At 41.5% G+C, this 22,854-nt stretch overlaps 1 protein-coding gene across 1 annotated transcript in view; it reads right to left on the bottom strand.

Annotated features, from left to right (window-relative positions):
- LOC126147211 (esterase FE4-like) overlaps window positions 1-22,854 on the bottom strand; it is a 71,512-nt gene that overhangs the window by 1,620 nt on the left and 47,038 nt on the right. Inside the window, exons 8-10 of the mRNA XM_049915676.1 lie at window positions 17,998-18,179; window positions 13,331-13,460; window positions 3,665-3,785 (exon numbers count right to left, since the gene is read on the bottom strand). Of these exons, the coding sequence (XP_049771633.1) occupies window positions 3,665-3,785; window positions 13,331-13,460; window positions 17,998-18,179 (433 nt within the window). The remainder of the gene's footprint in view (window positions 1-3,664; window positions 3,786-13,330; window positions 13,461-17,997; window positions 18,180-22,854) is intronic.

Below are 22,854 nucleotides of genomic sequence, written 5' to 3'. Positions count from 1 at the left end.
TCGCCGGCATGTGTGGCCGAGCGGTTCTAGGCCCTTCAGTCTGCAACCGCGCGACCGCTACGGTCGCAGGTTCGAATCCTGCCTCGGGCATGGATGTGTGTGATGTCCTTAGGTTAGTTAGGTTTAAGTAGTTCTAAGTTCTAGGGGACTGATGATGTTAAGTCCCATAGTGCTCAGAGCCACAACTGCTCGCCATTGGTTTCATGAATATTCGGGGCGATTCGAGTGAATGATTTGGCCACCCATATCACCCGACGTGAATCCCATCGAATATTTATGGAACATAATCGGGAGGTTAGTTCATGCAAAAAAAAAAAAAAAAAAAAAAAAAAAAAGCTGCATGTGCAACCCCTTCATAATTATGGATGTCTACAAATGTTCAAATGTGTGTGAATTCCTAAGGGACCAAACTGCTGAGGTCATCGGTTCCTAGACTTACACATTGCTTAAACTAACTTATGCCATCCGTGACACGCCCCCCTAGGCCGCGCGGCCTCTCCGTGTGGCATGGATGTCTATAGAGGCAACATGGACTACCAACGACTTGTTGAGTCCATGTCACGTCCAGTTGCTACTCAGTGCCAGTACAAACGTCCTATATGATACAAGGAGGCATCACATGTCTTTTGTCAACTCAGTGTATGATGGGCGTTGAGTGATCACTGTGAAAGAGTCGGAGATGCGGCGTGCGGCGTACTCGAGCGAGACAGCAAAATCAGCAGCTGACAGAATCTGATAGGAGCTTCACTGTGGGTCAGCGTCTGGCCGGCTCGGCGAATCATCCGGTATCCAGATTAGAGGGGCACGCGGATGTAACAGTTGCCCGATGTTGGACTGCATAGGAGCATGGGGATAAGCAGACTCGCACCAAGATTCCATTCGACCATGTCGATCACCACCAAGATTCCATTCGACCATGTCGATCACCACAAGGGATTGTGCACCTAGGAAATTTTTACTCCTTTAAATCTGCTTCTTCCATTTGAGAACAAGTAATGGACTCCATGCAACATTCTGTGTTAATCCGTAACATTGCTCAAAACCTAAGACCGGCTGGACTAAGGAATTGCTGCCCCCATGTGTAGGATGCCGTTAAAGCCACAACACAAACGGCTACTTGAAATTTTAAACATTTGATTCGCTGTGATCTAGCAACCGTACGCTATTTAATTACAGGACATATACACAGCCACTTTGACTGCACAAAATTTTGTCTGTTGACCACTGTTTCGATTGAACTAGGGCAATCTTCATCAGAATAAAAAGTTACATGGAATACCTAAAATATAATGACATGGACTGAAATACACTTAATAGGATTACTTCCATAAGCCGACCTCGGTGCCCAAGCGCTTCTAGGCGCTACAGTCTGGAACCGCGCTGCTGCTACGGTCGCAGGTTCGAATCCTGCCTCGGGCATGCATGTGTGTGATGCCCTTAGGTTAGTTAGGTTTACGTAGTTCTAAGTTCCAGGGGACTGATGACCTCAGCTGTTAAGTTGTAAGTAGGCTGTTTAGGTCTTTATGTTGGTAACGCCATGTAGCGATCTGTATGAAAATCACTGACGGTGCTGTGTGCAATCTGTGGCTGGTTGGCATTGTTGGAATATTTGCTATTGTAGTGTTGGGCAGTTGGATGTGAACAGCGCGTAGCGTTGTACAGTTGGAGGTGAGCCAGCAGCAGTGGTGGATGTGGGGAGAGAGATGGCAGAATTTATGAATTACTGTGCTGATAAACCTCTTACGTTATTTGATTTTCAAACAGTTGAGCAAAACTGAACGTACTCAGACATTTCTCTCTTTACTTATTCTGATCATCACTAAACTGACACACAATATTTTTAGCGCAATGCAGTCTGACTTTCAATAATCCCTACAAAAGAATGGCCGTGACTAACAATAACCTATACCATTCATGAATTACTTACCTCATAAAAATCTTCGTTACTCGAACTACTGCAATACAGCGAGCGCCAATACTGCCAGCTAAATAAAAGATTTTAACTACTGAAGGCACTAACTACTGGTAGGCATTGTTAGCAAATGAAAGATGTTGGTATATATATATATATATATATATATATATATATATATATATATATATATATATATATATATATATATCAGTTCATGACATCCAGTCTTACAAATTTCGTTTTTCTGACGGACACACGTCCAGATCGTCCGCTCTCAAAATTCTACCATCTCTCTCCCCATATCCACCACTGCTGGTGGCTCACCTCCAACTGTACAACGCTACGCGCTGTTCACATCCAACTGCCCAACACTACAATAGCAAATATTCCAACAGTGCCAACCAGCCACAGATTGCACACAGCACAGTCGGTGATTTTCATACAGAGCACTACATGACGTTACCAACATAAAAACCTAAACAGCCTACTTACAAAGTCCCATAGTGCTCAGAGCCATTTGAACCCATTTTTGAACTTCCATAAATTACGTACAAACGGAATGTATTTACATGTAATCACACCATGGTTAAAAACGTCTGAGTAAAAATGCTCTCGTCAAACAGAAATGCCATAGGAATAAAAACTAAAATGTAACAGTACAACATGATTGTCAACCAGATAAAATATTCCATGGAATATAATGACAACCGTATGGTCGCTTAGGACCAAGAGCGGCATAACACAGTCCCTACCGTCATAATAAACGGCAAACTCACCGAGGCAGCCATGAGGTGTACAAGATAACAGATTCGCGCCATCTAACAGTAAGTAATCGAAATACAGATAACTTAAGAGCAAATGAGGCGTTGCAAGGACAATTTTAAATATTACTGGTAACAAACAGGAACCACTGTGTGGAAGTTACAACATAACGTAAGAGTCTTTTTTACAAAAGGAAATACAGTTCAGGTAATATATAGAGAAAATATAAGATTGGAAGGGAAAACGATGTTTGGGAGACTAAATTGAAAAGAGTATCGCGATTAAGACAAATTTAACAAATTTAATTAGCGGCTCTGTACCTTGAAAAAAATTTTTGTTGCGTAATCGCAGCTGTTCATTAAGAATGAGACCGTCCTTCAGAGATAGGTGTTTAAAAATTTCTAGCTCTTCTAAGATGGTAAGCCTAAAGCCTTTTTTCTCTGAGTGCAAGATCTTGACGTCTTTTACATCTTCAGGATTATGCCCTGTGATTAATATATGATCGGCAAAATATGAACTATGAACATTGGTCCCTTTTTTCCCTAGAAAGTACTCCTTGAGTCTTATAGAAATAGCTCGGCCAGTTTGCCCTATGTGCGTGCCATAATTACATCAGAAACGTTTTTGCACGAATCACTTGAGTACAAATGGCAGCTCCACCAACGCGCTGCCCTTTTATACTTTACGTACGCGAAACAACCGCCGTCTGTATATGTGCGTATCGTTATACTTTTGTCACCTCATTGTAGTTGTTCCGTGATAAACGTAAACCAGCGGTATATGTTCCTGAAACATGTATTCTGATCAAAAATGTCGTCAGTAGTATAGGATACGGTATCTGTGCCCTTCTGGAGCCTCTTTGCTAGGGTGTAGTGTGGAAGTTGTCCCTGTAGCTTGTTGATTATTTATGCTACTAGTATGTATTTGTTAACATCATATTTATAGTATTGCATCATGCTAAAGTAGACCAAAGAAAATTGTACTTACTCATACTTAGCAAAATTAGCCCACATAGCAGTCATCTGGTCCCTGAGTATAGCACCATATGATGTGGGATCAAGTGAAGTCGAAAAGAACATGTTTGTTAAGTCGGCGCCGTGGCCTGCACCTGGAGCATATTAAAATAAAACACAAATGTAACATAGATATATATCTATAACTCATCGTAACAACATCTATCGCGCGTTTGAAATTTCGTTTCAGATGATTACTGTAAACTGCATTCCTCAGATAAGAGATTCTACACAGAGATAGTTATGTTCTAACAGATGTAATATAACAGACAGGTGTCATTCGAAATTAATTATGCAAGTGTCTGGAAAGCTTCATGGTAATGAATTTATTTAGAAGTGTTAGATAGCTCGTGTATCAATAATTAGTGCGCGATGCATTATACTCATAGACATAATTGTCTAACGTAATTATGGATAACAAGTTAAGATTTCAAAATCTAACATTTACAGTTGTGAGGTAGAAATGATTGGAGCGCAGACGATACCAATAATATAGTTATTGTTTGGGATGAGGTGTTCGAGAATATGGTCGTTAGCTTCTTGCACTCACTGCAGTAATTCTGTGTAGTAATCCTGTTTCGAATCTATACTCACTTGAATATGGAGTGTGTAGCTAGTAAAATAAACATTTACCAGTGTTATAAGAAAATTTTGATGTGATTTAAGTGGTGCGTGAAAAAAGTAACGGTACGTGTTTTTTATCTACCAAAGCTTTTATTTTTTTCGAACAGCAATATTGACCCCTTTAAAGTCGTTCCCTTCGGCACATATATACCGGCGGAGTCGTTTTTTCCAGTGTTGGTAGGAGCACTGGAAGGCTTCAAATGGTAGGGCCTATAACATGTATGACACATTCCTTTTAAAATATTTTTCAATTCCTAGAAAAAAAGTCCCAAGGACTCATAACAGGTGGTTAGGGGGGGGGGGACTGTGGAACAGTAATGGTTTTTGACATAAAAAATTCGGTGAACGAAATGGCCCTGTGACATGACTCGATGTCATGATGCAGTGTCCACTTGTCTGCAGTGTCCTACCTTACTCGATTCGAGCCTTTGAGAGACATGCTTGTAAAGCACTTGGTTGACAGTTTGTCATAGAGCAACAAATTCCTTATGCACGATACCACTACTGTCAAAAAAGCAAATCGGAGTTGTTTTGATATTTGTGTTGCGGCCACATGTAGAAAGCATTGCTTCACGCAGTGGAGAATGGCAAAACAGAGGCATGCCGGCGACCGAGGCGTTGCAAAGTAGGCAAGCACAGATAGTCTTGCTGATAGCAGCAGTCTACCAACAGGCTCCACTATGGATTTGCGAAACGGTTATCACCAGATTGAAGTATGTCCGGAGGACAAGCCAAAAACAGCATTTACGACGCATTGCGGTCACTTCGAGTATAAAAGAATGCCGTTTTGACTAAAAAACGCTCCAGAAACATTTCAGAGGTTGTTGGATGGAGTCCTTCGCGGGTTGAAACCGAAAAAATGTATGGTGTATCTGGATGACATTATAGTTTTTTCAAGAGGTTAGAGCAGCATGTGGAATGGTTAGAGGAGGTGTTTGAAAGATTAGAGGCGGCACGGCAAACATTAAGTTTGGACAAATGCCATTTTGCGCAAGCGCAAGTAAATTATCTCGGGCATGTTATCAGTCAGGACGGGGTACGGACAGATGCTCGTCTCACTTCTGCAGTACGAGATTTTCCGGTTCCGCAAACGGTTAAACAACTGCAATCGTGTATTGGTCTTGCGAGCTATTATCGAAAATTCGTACAGGGGTTCGCAGAAATAACGAGGCCACTTACTAAGTTGCTATGAAAAGGATACTGACATGAGATCCAGTTTTGAAGTTTCCAGACTTTTCGAACGAGTTTATACGACAATGTGACTCGTCTAATCACGCTCTTGGGGTTGTACTCGGGCAAGAGATGGCAAAGAACATCTGATTGCGTTCGCGTCTCGTCAACTTAACAAGGCGGAACAAAATTACTCCACGACGGAGAAGGAATTGTTAGCGGTAATATACGGGATTCGCACTTTCGATGTTATCTGTATGGTAGAAGGTTTAAGGTTCTGACGGATCATTCAACTCTGGAATGGTTATTAGGTCTGAAAGACCCAGCGAGTAGGCTAGTGAGATGGGCGCTGAAACTCAGTGAGTTCGATAATGAGGTGATACACAAGCCAGGTGTGAAACATGCCAATGCTGACGCATTGAGCAGGAAAGTGGCAGTATTACAAGTAACAGGGGTGACTGAAGATGAGTGGAAAAGGGCACAAGCCGTGGATAGTGATTGCCAATTGTTCAAAAGCCACCGCAGTTCCTAGTACAGGACGGGTTACTTTGCAGGTCGATGAAATGCGGCCCGCGCGTCGTCGTACCAGCAGCGTTAAGATCTGAAGTTTTGCAACAGGCGCATGACCATTTTCTTTCAGGACATGGCAGGAGAAGAGCTACGGATAGGCGGATAGCGGAGAAGTTTTGGTGGAGGACACGACGTCATGCCGTGGACGGGTACGTCAGGAATTGTGTGCCATGCGCATAGCGTGCGGACTTGAGCCATCAAAAGATTCAGCTTCTAAGATTACCAGAGGCAGACAGACCTTTCCAAAAAATCTGAATTGATGTATTAGGCCCATTTAAAAGGAGTGCAGCAGGGAATAAGTATGTGTTAACAGTGACTGACCACTTTTCTAGGTATTTAGTCATGGTCGCATTACCAGACCAGAAAGCAAGTACGGTGGCACAAGCTTTAGTTAATAATTGGTTACTCAGGTATGGTATACCTCAGTCCTTAATCTCGGATCAAGGTACTAATTTCACGTCTGACCTGATGAAGCAACTGTGTAAGTTACTGAAGGAAAAGAAACTACGGACTAGTCCATTCCATCCGCAAGCAAACGGACGAACGGAGAGAGTGCATCACACGATCGCTGAGATGTTGAGTCACTATGTAAATAGTCAACACACCGACTGGAATGTGTACTTGCAATTCGTAACCAGTGCATATAATATTAAGATACATACGTCGACAGCATTGTCGCCGTACGAAGTGGTGTATGGGCGGAAGATGCCATCACCTTTTGACATGCTTCGTCCAAGGCTGGGAGCGAAGGGCGAGCATGTAAGGCAAGGCAATTTGCGAAAACCATTAAGGAAGTATGGCAGAGAGTTAGACGAGCTAACACGAAAGCGTTGGAACGACATGAACGGATGGGAGATACAACGAGGAAGTTGCCACAGTACAGAGTAGGCCAATGGGTGCTACTAGCTAATCCGTATGTTCCAAAAGGGAGCACCAAGAAGTTCACAAACAAGTTCCAGGGACCGTACCAGGTAGTGGAAATGACATCACCTGTCAATGTAAAATTACAATTGCCTACCAAGACAACGGTGGTTCACGTTAGTAGAGTTAAACCGTTCCAGGGAGTAGTAGATCCGTGTATATGTACTTCTCCTCCTGGCAGAAAGCGAAAAGAAGCCCCAGAAGCAGACAGGAAACCGGGTATTAAGTATAAGTTGCGTGCGAGGGGTGTGTAGTTAACAGTAATTATCATGTGTGTATTATTTTTGTGTACAGACTAGGGTTATTTTATTGGTATTAAGGGGCAGTGATGGGAGTTTTTTCCTTCTCTCTCCATTCTGTAGGTGACGCAGGATGGGGTACAAGTGGATAATATGGGGCGTAGTCCTCTGACAGCTGACACAAACTGGCCAGGTACAGGACATGCCATTGCGAAGTGGGGTGTTGTTCGGAAAACAACCGGATGTGGTCCTCACGAGTCACGAGTGAACGCTTCGGTTGGCACTCAAGTCGTGAGCATGATTCCAGGGATGAGAAAGAGAGTAAAGAGGGGTTGGTTGAATGCAGGTGGGAAGTTGCTGAAAACAATTTTTGGAACAGCAGATAGAGACGATATTGAGGGTTTGAACAATTCTTTAACAGTTATTCGCGACAGCATAGCATAGGGAAGTCAGTGGATATACACACAAAAGAGTTACAGGGATTAGGTACAGAGTTGTTGAATGTGACACGCATGGTGCGTGGGATGGCTACAGGGTTAGGAGCATATATAGAACAAACACAGAAACTATTGAAAACGGATCTGCAACAGGTACAAACGTGATTGGATATCATGGAAAGGAAGCTGGAAATGGCTAAATTGCTGCGGGAACTGGTTAACAGCATTGGTGATGCACGAGTGAGGATGGATGAATTGCAAGAGGCAGTACATCACGCATTGCACGGGCAGGTGAGTGTGACGTTGATGTCACCAGAAAAATTCAGATGGAGTCTGAAGCAGGCAGAGGGAGATTTTCCAGAGGGGTTAGACCACGTAGTGCCGATGTTTTGAATCAATCGTTTGTGTTCAGCTAAAAGGATCTTTTTGCCAGCTTATACCATTCGCACCATGTGGACTTAAAAAATCTCATAGCCTGTAACAATCGACAAAGACCTCGTCCGTCTAAAAATATCTCATCCATTAAGCGTAGTCACGGTTTTAAGTACTTCATCATACTCAATGATGAAAAGAAATAGGTCTGCCAGAAAGCATTTATAGCTTTCCATGGTCTTAAGAGTGACAGTAGACTCCGTCATCTAAGAGAATTGTTGATAGCTAGTAGGTCTCTACTTGGTTTAAGAGGAAAAAAATCCCACAGCAAATTCAAAGCCTGCCAAAATAAAGATGCTCATTCACTAACATATTCAGTCTTTTTCAAGAAAATAGGCTCACTATTCCTCCAAGGAGAAGAATTAGTTTCACGCAAAGTTAAATGTTAAAATCGTGTTTCAAATGTTTAAGGAAAAATATCCTGACGTAGAGATTACATATCACCACTATGCTAAATACTTCAAAGACCATTTTCACCCCAGTTTCAGAAGGCCTGCTGTACATGCGAAGTTCTAGAACAGAAACTGAAGTCCCGATTCCTTAACAGAAAGACAAAGAAGATTGCTGAAGCAGAATTAATGAACCATAAAATTAGATCTAACAATTTTACAATACTCTTCAAGCTTCAAAGAATTTGTGCAAAGAAAGGGAGGATCTTTCTGTTATAACACTGACTACATCATGAATATTTCACTACCTAATATTTCATTACACGAGTTGTTCTGTCTTCGACAGTTAGCCAGCCGTTGTGGCCGAGCGGTTCTAGGAGCTTTAGTCCGGGACCGCGCTGCTGCTACCGTCGCAGGTTCGTATCCTGCCTCGTGCATGGATGTGTGTGATGTCCTTCGGTTAGTTAGGTTTAAGTAGTTCTAAGTCTAGAGTCCCACAGTACTCAGAGCCATTTGAACCATTTTCGACAGTTAACTCTAAATGTTTTATAAATTCATTATGCAAAATCAGGATAATATCATTTTTACCTCCATGATGAAACCCAGGTTAACAAAGAAAGTAACTTCTATTCTTCTGCAATACATAGATAATTGCATTCCGAATGATGTGAAGGAATTGCTCTTCTTTGGTGATACCTGTGGTGGTCAGAACATAAATCATACTATAATAAAGCCTTTAATTTGTAGAAACAGAGCGTTTTGATAAAATTCATCACCTACTTCCACTGGGAGGACATCCTTTTCTCCCAACGACCGTGATTATTGGGTTCTGAAGAGGCTTTTGTCAAAGCACGAACGAATTTACCTTCCAATAAAAGTGTCTGAATAATAGTAAAGTCTAGACTTCGTGGGAAATTCATGGTTACTATGGTGGGCGTTGAAGATGTAATTAACTTCAGGGATTGGTTGCCTCCTCTATATAAGAAGATAGTAAATTCACTGGAAATCGAACGTCTTTCAAAGTACATTTCAAATACTCATCTCGGCATCCATAGGCAGTAGTTGCATCACCATTCATCAACACAGCAGTGGAGCGTACAATCATCCTGCGGGTTACTGTGAACCGAAATGTGTGTTTACCACAAACAAGGACATACAACTGATGGATGTCAAATTGGTTTCGAACATGACTGTTGATTACTGAACCATTACAAAAGTTAAGAGTACACCATTAGTGAAAACTTAAAATATAAATATTATCCTGGAAAAACAAAAAAGAAAAAATGGTTCAAATGGCTCTATGAACCATGAGACTTAACATCTGAGGTCATCAGTCCCCTAGACTTAGAACTACTTAAAGCTAACTAACCTAAGGACATCACACACATCCATGCCCGAGGCAGGATTCGAACCTGCGCCGTAGCAGCAGCGCAGTTCAGGACTGAAGCATCTAGAATCTCTCGGGCACAGCGGCCGGCCGATGTCAATCAATGAAGCTAAACATGAAGAAGATCTTGCAGTATATTACTGAAGAATATTAGTAATTTTACCTCGAAATTTTGGACAATATTTGATGATTTGAAGTAACTGTTTCCAGTCTTCCATTTGGATTGCCAAGAAAATTATAAGATTATTATTGTTGCGTAATTTAAAAACAAATATATGCCTGAAATTAATGTTAATATTAAAGGCAATATATTACTACTGTCATACATTTGTGTAAGTTTGCTGTATCTATCAGTTTTTATAGTTTCATAGCTTTTGAAAGTAAAATTATTATTAACCTAATTAGAATAACAGGTTTCAGTGATAAATTTTCGGAATCATTTGAGCCAGTTTTAGAAACAAAAACGGAACTCCCTTTACTTTGCTCTCTGTTTTTGCCAGGTCTACTATAGGAGCTGGACTTTATATAGTATGTTAAATTACCCACGTAACTATACTTTTTAAAAAGGACTTAGCAACTTTTGATATTTGTTGAATTTTCTTTTGAAAATAGTTTTTATGTTTCCTGAAAAACGTGCATTTATGGAGTTATGCTATTTCTAAAATGACCGATTCAGCAGGCGACACTGCTTCCCCTGCTGGATGGCGCGTCTTCGGTGTGTGGAGGCTAACGATGCTCTTACATGATGGTGCTCCAGATCTCTGCTTTCTTGGGTTTGGAGGTAACAGGCTAGTACAGACGGGACATGCCACTGGAGTGATGTGTTCCTCTACGTCTACAACTACATCTGCATACATATTCGACAAGCCACCGTACGGTGTGCGGTGGAGGGTACCAAGTACCACTACTAGTCACTTCTTTTCCCGTTCGATTTCTAAGTCGAGAGTCAAAAACGACTGTCCATAAGCCCCCATACGAGCCCTAATTTCTCTTACCTTATCATTGTGACCCATACGCCAAATGTACGTTGGCGGCAGCAGAATCGTTCTGCAATCAACTTGATACGCCGATTCTCTAAATGTTCTCTGTAGTGTTTCGCACAAAGAACGCCGTCTTTCCTTTAGGGATTCCAATATGAGTTCAAAACTCATATCTGTAATGCTCGGGTGTTGATGAAACCTACCGGTAACGAATCTAGGAGCCCACCTTTGAATTTATTCGAGGTATTCCTTTAATCCCAAACACTCGAGCAGTACTCAGGAATTGGTCGTAATGCCCTGTACGTGGTTTCCTTTACAGATAAATCAAACTTCCCGAAAACTCTCTCAATAAAACCGAAGCCGACCATTCGGCTTTCCTATTGCCATCCTTACGTGCTCGTTCCATTTCACGTCGCTTTGTAACGTTACTCCTAGGAACTCGTATTTAATCTGTCAACATGGGATTCTTTTTCCTACCCATCTGCATTGGGTTACACGTTTCTACATTTAGAACGAGCTTCCATTCACCACACCAATTATAAATTTTGTCCAAGCTACCTTGTATCCTCCTACAGTCATTGAACAATACCTTCCCGTGCACTGCAACGCCATCTGCCGGCAGCTGCAGATTGCTGTTCACGCTGTACGTCGTATCATTTGTGTACATACAAAAAAAATGGTTCAAATGGCTCTGAGCACTATGGGACTTAACATCTGAGGTCATCAGTTCCCTAGAACTTAGAACTACTTAAACCTAACTAACCTAAGGACATCACACACATCCATGCCCGAGGCAGGATTCGAACCTACGACCGAGCGGTCGCGCAGCTCCAGACTGAAGCGCCTAGAACCGCTCGGCCACCACGGCCGGCTGTGTACATACAAAACAAGAGCGGTCCCATCACATTTCCCTGAGACACTCCTGACGACACCCTTGTCTCTGATGAACACCCGCCCTCGAGGACAACGTACTGCGCTCTATTACGTGAAAAGTCTTCTAGCTACACACATATCTGAGAATCTGTTCAGTACGCACGTACCTTCGGTAAAGGTCTACAGTGGGGCACCGTGTCAGACGCTTTCCGGAAATATAGGAATGTGGAATCTGCGTGTTGCCCTTCATCCATGATTCGCAGGATATCGTGCGAGAAAAGGGTAAGCTGAGTTTCTCACGTGCTGGTTTGTAGGTGGAAGCTTTCCGTCTGAAGAAAATGCATTGCAGTTGAAATTGCAATATGTTCAGGAATTCTGCAGCATACCGAAGTTAAGGATATTGATCTCTAATTCTGCGGGTCGGTACCATTTTCATCTACAGGAGTCAGCTGCTGTTTTTTTACAGTCGCGTGGGACTTTGCTTTCAGTCGTTGAAACTTACACTGTCATCGATCTTTTACATCCACCGATCCCTGGAAAGCATTTCTGGTGACATGTCCATATGACCGCTTTCTCTCTCTATTTTCTCAGTGATCGTTTTCTGCATTTGTCTCGATTTAGCAAAACCACCATTTTTTAAATATGTACCGGAAGCCTGTAATCTTGTTAAAAATTTGGAGAGATGAGACGTAAGTCACACGTTTCATTAAAACTGTTCAGCAAAGTGGTTGAACCTTTCGAGAAAATCAGTGCCTGAAAACAAGTTAAATAAACACACACTTGTTAATTTCTAGAAATACACAATGCATCGGCTGTAGACTAGTTTAGTGCAGACCAAACTTCTTGATCAGCTCATATGATAGCTTCGCTCACTCTCTCTAATCTGGGTCTTTCAATGACACTACACAGGTTACTTCTTTTTAAATGCCACTTTAACAAGAAAAAATTGTTTATTTTATTATTTTCTTAAAATCTTTCATAATCAGAGATTGGAAAGAGCGACCTGTATTTACTTTCACAAGATCGCATTCAATAGTAATTATTACTGATAACCTTTTTCAACAGTTAAGACTGTCATCTTGTGATCCTCAAAAAACTTGATGTTACATGTCCTGTTCTGTTATGACTACCACACATACAATTTTAACTTCATAGTGGATACTATGTAGCACATTTCTCAGAGGTTTGTTAAAAATAAAATTTTTTGTCACAAATGAAATAGTATCAGTCAAGTTTTTGAAGGTCAGAAGACGACCGGGTTAACTGTTGAAACCCGTCATCAAGAATAATTGGTACTGAATGCGATCTTGGTTATTAGAAGTATCCTCAAAGTTAATATTTTGTCCTATTCTCGCCTTACGCCTTTACTTCCCATAGTTCAAAACTTTGTACGTAGAGGACCTAAGACCGAATTTAAACAGAGCGTTAGTGATATATATCATGGAAAATACGTTACTTCTTTCATATTTAATCGTATTCTGAACATTTCCGTAGTGCATTTGACATATTAAGTTGTTGTGGGACAAGTTTCGAGATTTTATGCTTCTTATTTTTAACAGAAATGCATCCTAAACAAACATTCACGAAGTTTATTTACTGTAAGAAGTATTTTTCATACCTTCAGGATATTGGTTGAGAACTCCGTCGTTGTAAGTATATTCGTAGTAGTATACCGGCTCTGAAGAATATCTGGCCATACTTCTCACGACAGCGTCAACTCCCTCCACGAAAAACAGATGAGAATCAAACTGAAAAGTACAATTAAAAATATGAAAATGTTAAAATTGGTTCTACTGCAAATATGAGTTCCTTGACACAAGAATTAAATACAAGAACAAACACTTTACCCATAATGATATTACGTATAATAATAAATAGAAAAACCGCGGGACTGCTACGGTAGCAGGTTCGAATCCTGCCTCGGGCATGGATGTGTGTGATGTCCTTAGGTTAGTTAGGTTTAAGTAGTTCTACGTTCTAGGGGACTGATGACCACAGATGTTAAGTCCCATAGTGCTCAGAGCCATTTGAACCATTTGAACCAATAAACAGAAAAACAAGTGTTAAGAAAATAATCGTCCGTGAGTTGTAAATTTTACACTGTAATCTTCAACAGTATCTCTACAAAATGAGTCGAATATCTAAACTGTGCAATAATGGAAAATGTTTCTACAGTTCTTCTATGATTGTGTAACACCTGTGAAGCATATTTTTCTGTTACATCTTTACATATAACGTCATAGTATGAATAGCTAGATATTGGGCGCTGTTTCCATTTGAATGTTCAGCTCACAGAAAATTCCACTTCAATTTTGAACAAATTTAAAACGTTTATTGTTATGGGAACTATCTGATTTGGACAGGTGTAGCCTGTAGATTTGCTTTAATAGGTTTATTTTCAGTGCTCTTCAGCCGTGTTCCATATTTTGTGAACATGAATGACCGACAAATCATACCGCTTTTAACCAGACCGAAGAACTCATTTCTCATCGCTAGTTGTCATGAATAACATCTGCGTACGCGATAAGGAGAACCCCTAGAATTCGTGGTGCCGTCGGTGTACAGAACTGTTTAATGATGTTGATGCCGCAGCCGGCGGTTATGCAACAAAAAATGGCTCTGAGCACTATGGGACTGTGCTCATCAGTCCCCTAGATCTTAGAACTACTTAAACCTAACTAACCTAAGGACATTACACACATCCATGCTCGAGGTAGGATTCGAGGTTATGCAACAAGAAGTGAGTGTCTATAATGTAACTAAAACATGGCTTAGCTAGCCTGTAAGATGGGCCTCAGAAAACCTCTGAAAAAACAGTGAGACACCTTAGCATTATGTTTCATTGCTACTGCTATTAATTTCAGTCAACTTTTGATATAGCAAGAGATAATAGAGAATACCTATAAGGGGCACGTGTTCCATTTAACACGAAATTTAATAATTACTTATCTACAATATCACAATTTATACACCAAATGTCAGTTTTGGGAGCTGTCATTGCTCCTGTAAGTAAGAACACCAGGAATATCAAGCAGTATCAGAAATGTTACTCTTGTTTTAATTATGTCAGTTTACTGCACTTTTATGCATATAACTAATTTCGATATTTTGAACCATTACCTGCGACCGATTTCACTAGATGTGCCCTATTGTGTATCCAGCACCTAGACCTTTAGCTAAATTTGGTATGTATCTCTTCTCTACGGCTTATATCTTGTCTACTTTGCCTTGAATATGTTGTCACTCAAATTGTGATTTTATCCATACAGTGAGGTGACACCTCATTCTGAGCATACATAAGTTTAAAGCTATTTACGCTTGCATATAACATCAAATAGAGTTAGGTTATCCATCCATTTACTCGTGCAATTATAACCAGTTACCACGCTGATTGTAATTGGCATCTAGACTTCGGGTTATAGTATTACTCGGTTTATTATTCAAGAGTATGGTTTTTGATCATTGGCACTGTACATACTTTTCTACATCGCAAATATTTATTGTTTTCACTTATGACAATTTTATTTTCTTCTTTTTAATATTTTATCGTCTTATTACTCAACGAAAAGCCTGTATGGTTACTACAGATTGTGGAAATGAAGCGCAGTTCCTTACATTTTAAATTACGCAAAACTAGTTGAAAGTTGGTTACGGTGCCACTTTGAATATTACAACAGAGGCACATATTTGTAAAATTTCGTTGGATAACGACGCCATCCCACACTGCTTTCGTCTTGCAATAATGCGGCGTGTGTGGCTAGTTCTCTGACAGCCGTCATGCAGCTACTTCCTTGTTCCTGTAGGATTAGCAGAGACAGACATGACTAGCGACAGATTTTATGTAACCGTGACAACTTATTTAGGTGAGATCACAGCTATAAACAACTAAGCAAATGTACTTTGCACTTTATTTTGTCACGATCTACATACAGTATTTTGGTTTGTACATGACAATAAGGGCGATTCATCTGAACAGGTTATGACGATGTATAATGCCTGGTGGCTGGTATACAAGGAATCAAGTAATAAAGGTTTTACCGGTATGTATCATACAAGAGAAGTTCAAATATACAATGTTTTAAACTATTTTTCCTTTTTGTTACGCAATTTTCTGTATTTTAGATATGAAGATGGCTCGTTAATGAGTAATCAAATATAGGAATTTTAGCGATCTTCACCTAGAATTTTATATTAATATATTTTAACACAACAGGCCGCACATCTTCCTATCTGTCGGTACAAATAACAACGTAAATTGTTAATATTTCATTTAACTTGGAAGAATTGGGGATTGACAAGCGGGTAAATAAACTTTTCAGAGGAGAGAGGGCAAGGATTGTTACGTAGCATCCCATTGGCAGCACTTCCTGTTTGGCCAACCGGTGTATTTGTGTCAGCTTCTCTGCGGAGAACTTGGGCGACTATCACTTGTGAGGCAATTCTGCTTCGAGTTCCGTTGAGAGTTATTGGTCTGACGTCTGCGGGCTGCTGCACGAGACTTCGACTTCGGCTTCTGAAGCCACTTAGGTCGCAGTCCACCAACTCGTAACGCAGTAAAATGGTGAGTTCACGTGGCTTAAGAGAAGGAGGGATGGGAGTGACGAGACGATGGGAGGCTTTCTTTAGAAATTTAAGGCCGGCCGGAGTGGCCGAGCGGTTAAAGGCGCTACAGTCTGGAACCGCACGACCGCTACGTCGCAGGTTCGAATCCTGCCTCGGGCATGGATGTGTGTGATGTCCTTAGGTTAGTTAGGTTTAAGTAGTTCTAAGTTCTAGGGGACTTATGACCACAGCAGTTGAGTCCCATAGTGCTCAGAGCGATTCGAACCATTTTTTTTTTTTTTTTTTTTTTTAGAAATTTAAGGCACCTCGAGAGGAATAACATTGCGTTCGATGGCTCGCTTATGATTCAGATATCGAAGGGTTCCTCCACGAGTTTTCCTTCACCCTCCAAAGATTGAGGCAATGATTATGTTCGAGACGGAATCGTGTGTTTGATTTATTTTGGTGAAGGGCGGGTTATTTACCATCTTCTTTCCCCTACAACCTTCCCGTGGACTTTGCCGCTCGGTAGTTGTTTTTAACTGCTTTCATTGTAAGGATTGCTGTGTTCGAACTTTCTATCTTTGTTTCATTTTGCATTTTTATAACAATGAACTACGGTCAAAGCTGATCTGTTTTTGGTTTCAGTAGAGAGTTGAGCCCCATAACTATTTAATACTGCTGATTTTGGCAAGGACCACATCCACGACTGAGCTGTCAGGGCTATTAATTTTCAAGTCGTTTCAGTTGTGCACAGTTACATCGCACTGGAGTCGGAGGGGCCGTTTTTGGATATTAGGAGAATTCATTCGATACAGATCAGAGGCCTTGTTTATATTTAGCTATAGCCCTGTGGTTGCTCTCAGTGTTTTGATATACTGCAGATTGATTTGAATAGCGTTTCTCACAAGTCATTACAAGGTTGTGTCGTAATGTCCGGCAGATTTTTAAGAATATTACCCATTTTCTTCTACTTTCGACTTGAAGAGCCACTTTGCACGACAAGCAGTGGCAGCGGGCAGCGGGTAGAGTTGAACAGGATTAAAAAAAGCGAGACGAAGGACCACCTATACCAGGAGCTGAAAGATTAGCGTTGCAAGAGTGAATCACCCGCATACAAACTGCCTCCCCCAATCCACAACGCAGTATCATGTGTTTGGCTAGGTACGAGCGTGAGCATCACGAATGATTGCAGAATCGTACGAGCCAAATCAGTGCCATTCCCTACTCTTTAATCAACTTTTTTTGTTACACACTTTCTCATCAGGCAGCAGAAGATTTACTTGTGTAAATGAACATGCCAGTGATTGGAATGTCATTACTTCCAGGTCGATTTTGTTTAATGGCATTCATACAATCAATATATCGTTCATAGAAACTGCTGGTAATATCTGTGTGGCTACTGAAAATCGAGACTTCTTGTCACGGTCCGCGCGGCTGCCCCCGTCGAAGGTTCGAGCCCTCTTTCGGGCATGTGTGTGTGTGTGTGTGTGTGTGTGTGTGTGTGTGTGTGTGTGTGTGGTGTCGTCCTTAGCGTAAGTTAGTTAATTAAAGTTAGATTAAATAGTGTGTAAGCTTAAGGACCGATGACCACAAATTTCCAGTTTACTGAAAATTGAACTTCACATAATTTAGATAGACTACATTAGTTTATCTGTGAGTAATATTAAGCCATTGTTAGAGCTATGTCTTTACACAGACATTCCATAGATCAGGAGCTGAGCCGAGTAACCTGCTACTTACCAGAGCAGTGGTGTAGTTGTCCTGCAGAGTGATCTCGCTGTCGTTGTAGTAAAACAGTCTCACTGAATGAGCGCCACTGAGCTGCTCCTCTCTGGTCGGGAGTCTCAGATCACACCCAACAATTTCCTCGAAGTTTGCGTTCAGGTTACTGATGTCTTCTTCTGTGGCCAGCGATCCAGTACCTGCAATGACAGTCAAACGCGATTCTTTTAAGGTAGTAAAATTAACTGTTCGTAAGGAAGAAAAAAGCGAACGGCCTTGCCGCAGTGGTAACACCGGTTTCCGTCAGAATACGAAAGTTAAGCGCTGTCGGGCTTGGATAGCACTTGGATTGGGGAGCGTCCTGTCTGCCGAAAGCTGTTGGCAAGCGAGGTGCACTCAGCCCCTCTGTGGCAAATTGAGGATCTACTTGACTGAGATGTAGTGGCTCCGGTCTCGTACACTGACAACAACCGGGAGAGCTCTTTGCTGACCACATGCCCCTCCCTATCCACATCTAGTGACGCCTTTGGGTTGAGGATGACACGGCGGTCGGTACTTTTGGGCCTTCGAAGTCTGTTCGGAGAGAGTTTAATAAGAAAAAGCAGGAACAAGATCCAGAAGTAATTGTTGTTACAAAAAGTAAATATACGTCAGTAGTAGCAGATTGTCTGGTAATAGCACCATTGTCTTGATAAAAACCATAACTGCTGTATATGGCTTTGACATTAAATGTTGCTATCCTCAACTGCACAACGTTAAAGCCTCTTTCAAATTCTACAGCAAATATTAATCCAAATATGAGGCATCGAACGCATCTCAAATGCGTGTAGGTTTGTATCAGGGTGGAATCAGTGACTCTTCTGGAAATTTGATTCACTCCGCTGTGTTTTTCATTCAGGTTCATTACAGATTTAGCACCAGAGCGAATTATTTTTCAGTGATTCAAGTTTAGCCTCGTGAGACATGCTGATATAACAACATGCATCGAGTTTGTAGTTGTTTCTCACTGTTGTAACCGCCAAGACACTAACGTTTTGCTTCTCACCTGTTAGAAGACTAGTTTCAAACATAATTTAGGAACAGTTTTAAACATGGGTGAAAGCAGCAACCTTAAGCAAATTTTAAACACATGAAGTATACAGCCAACCGGTTGCTGCATACGCCATATATTGATAATTTAGGGAAATATTGAGTTCAGATTGTTGCTGAGTGATGGGAGGTAGGGCGAAAAGTGGGAAAAAATCCTTTTTATGTGATTAATGATTTGTAGAAAATTTTTCACATATCGTCAAAAAAGAACTTCCGAGGCGCCATCCAGATTCGAACTCCGAAGAATGCAGTACTTGTAAAACTGACGTACACGCAATGAGGGTGTGAGAAAGGGACCAAACAGCACAGGGTAAAAATCGCGCTGTTTCCCTGCCAAAACAATACAATTTTTATAACTTTATCAATCAGTTTTGGCTTAGACTGACGTGTCTATATTTGCATCAGCCTAGAGCTACATCAATTATTATTAACATTGATGTAAAGATTGTTAAGGAGTTATGTCGAGGTGGAGTGCCTGAAATCCGGTTTGAATAATATACAATTTGGTGTTAATCCAGTAGTCAGTTATTTTCTGTACAAAGCGAACTGAATTGAACATATTCTAATTCTATTTCCTTTAATTGAGTGCAGTGTGCGTTTTTTTTTATTAATTGGTGCGTGAAATTCGAACAGTTGGTCATGCCTTCTTTTATGATTCAGTCTTCTTTCGAGCTTGGCGACTCCCGGAACAACGGACCATTATTAACAGTAGTGAGATGCGTTTTCCAGATCCCAGTCATGAGTTTATACTGATAAATTAATAGTCACGGTTAATTTTTGAGGTAAACTATAAAAACTTGAGAGCTCGGGAACAAATCCGTTAAATCCAGCTTTTTTCGAGAATGAAGCCACCACTGCATAAACCCAATGTTCTTACGAAGGAAGAGAAAGGGGCACCGCAATAAACAGTATTTTATTTGCGCTCAAATTTAGCTGTGTTAGCTGCCTTGCGTTTCATATCATGGCATAAGTGATAAAACATTATAGAAGCAGTCTCCTCAGTCTCTTACTAAGATTAAGTTAAATTAGTAAACATTAGTATAGGTCATTTTTATTCTGGTATTGTAATTATCGATGTTATCACTCTTTGTGGCCAGGAAAGGATAACTTGCAGCAATTATCAGATAACATATCTAATCTTTTATATCAGTACCACAATAATTTCTGATCGCAAATGTATGTTTACTCAGTTGCTGGTTTTAATCATTATTATCATCTTCAGATTGCTCTAAAACGAGAAAATGTGCATATTTATGAAAAAATTTAGCTAATAGTAGGCAGTCAACTATAACGTTACAAGTAGCATCCTAATACACATAGTATGGGAAGTTAGCAAACATAACTGTTTTCACGAACTTAACAGAGTAAGCAAATAAAATATATAGCCGTAAATGACATGGTCACATAGAGTAAAATCATGATAAAATGGTAAACATTCATGGCCCATTACGCCGGGTCACCGCTGGTGTACGGTGCTTACGACTACAGAGCTGAGGAGGTGTAGCTTAAGATGCCGCTGGGCGAAGGCAGTTTCCGATGTCGTGATACAATGTAACAAATACGCTCTTAGAAACTCTGCCCAAATCTAAATCGGACACATTAAAATGCACTTTAAGAAAGATATATAGTTTAAACATGGATCCAACGAGAAATATTAGCTTAAATTACAAAAGATGTCTACAAATAAGTGTCTGTTACATACGCAGTACAACAAAGTTAATCGACAGTAGCACGTCAAAGAATGATAAACTTACAGACACAGCGGACATCCAAGAACGGCTCTAAGAAATGGCCAAGTCATAATGCAAACGGACGGAATCAGAAATACAACTAACAAAAGCTCTAAAGCTCTATCGTAATGATAGATCATTTAAAATATGAAAGCTAGTTCCTAGTAGCTACCTGTGACGTAAGCAGTGCACAATAAACTGAACTGAAAGCAGCATATCTAAACACGATCGAAAGAGTGTGGGCATAGCAAGCTCGCAGTGTCCAAGACAAGGAAACGTGGATGGTACAGAGCCTGAAAGAGATGGCAAAAAAGGAAGGAGGGAGGTTAAAGTTTAATGTCCCGTCGACAGTGAGGTCGTTAGAGATTTAGCCCAGCCCAGGCTCTGATTATGAAAGAATGGGGAAGGAAATGGTTCGCACCCTTTCAAAGGAACCATCCTGTCATAAGCCTGAAGCAATGTAGAGAAATCACGAAAAACCTGAATCTGGATGGCCGGGCGCGCACTTTAACCGTCATCCTCGCGAATGCGAATCCACTTTGCTAACCACTGGGCCATCTCGCGCGGTCTTGAGGTGGCGTTAATATCATAGAAATGTGATGGTCGGTGAAATTGCTGCAATTATGCAACTCGATTGAACTCGATCTTTGTACAGTTTTGTTTACACTGATGTACGGAGTGGTCATAGTTAAACATTCCCTGTTTAACACGTCTTAACACAGAAACTAATTACCGTATGAGTACCAAATGTCCAGAGTATGGGGTGCACGATTTCCATGCATTACAGCGCCACCGTCCAGTTACAACTATGGCCACTAGGTACCCCGCGATCAGTCATCGTCATTCATAGTCTCACACACCTGACCAGCGCAGTGCGCTTGTTGAAGTGTAAACGTGAACTTGGACAAAAGGAGCAGGTCATTTTTGGTGGAGATCTATTATCAAAACAACAGTAATGCTGCAGTTTCACTTCGAGAATATCGCCGGATGAAAGGATTACGGAAGGGTCATCTCCCTCCACCTGCTGTGCGGAGCATGATGAAGAAGTTCGAATCGACTGGAGAACTGGGTGTCGCTCCGAGAAGAGGCCGACGACCGGATGCACCACAGGTGGTTGATAAAGTGGCGGACAACGCTGCTCGTAATTCCCGACCGTCAGGCAGTGCGCGTTCTGTATCACGACGGTTGAACATCCTGTGGTCCACTGTACAAAAGGTGCTTCGAACCATTCTCAAATGGTATCCGTACAGGATCCATATCGTACAGCAGCTTCCACCACAGGATGCACAACGACGTGTTGACTTCACTCTTCACTTTCTCGCAAGGATTGAAGTTGACGAGGGCTGTCCCTGGACCATCCTACCGACAGATGAAGCTCGTTTTTCTCTGACGGGTTATAGTGAACGTGGCGCCGTATGGTGTGGCTTCAAGGCTACGTTCATCATTGCCCCATGCTTTCTTGAACTGGTTGGCACTCAAGCACCAGAGACGTGCGTTGTGACTGGCCAGTGTTACTGCGACATGCTTCGCCAGCATGTCATATCTGTCCTATAGCAGAGACACATTGAACTCAAATAGTTTTCGTGCAAGATGGGGGCCCCACCCCACATCGATCTTGAATTTCACCTGCTTCTCGGAAACACATTTGGAAGCAATCGAATTACCAGCCGACCGTTTCCAAAGGCTTGGCCGGCATGACCACCTGATCTCACTACCTATGGTTTATGATTGTGGGGCTTCCTGAAGGACATGGTTTACCAGGGGAACATTCATACATGGCCGGCCGCGGTGGTCTAGCGGTTCTGGCGCTGCAGTCCGGAACCGCGGGACTGCTACGGTCGCAGGTTCGAATCCTGCCTCGGGCATGGGTGTGTGTGATGTCCTTAGGTTAGTTAGGTTTAAGTAGTTCTAAGTTCTAGGGGACTGATGACCATAGATGTTTAGTCCCATAGTGCTCAGAGCCATTTGAGCCTTTCATACATGTACTGATCCGAAGCGCACCATAACAAGAGAAATAGCCACCATACCTATGGACATGCTTCGTTCTGCTATGTAC

Source organism: Schistocerca cancellata, chromosome 2 (assembly GCF_023864275.1).
Source record: "Schistocerca cancellata isolate TAMUIC-IGC-003103 chromosome 2, iqSchCanc2.1, whole genome shotgun sequence".
NCBI classification, from domain to species: domain Eukaryota; kingdom Metazoa; phylum Arthropoda; class Insecta; order Orthoptera; family Acrididae; genus Schistocerca; species Schistocerca cancellata.
The sequence above is the reverse complement of the archived record's forward strand: the minus strand, read 5'-3'. Positions and strand labels throughout refer to the sequence as shown.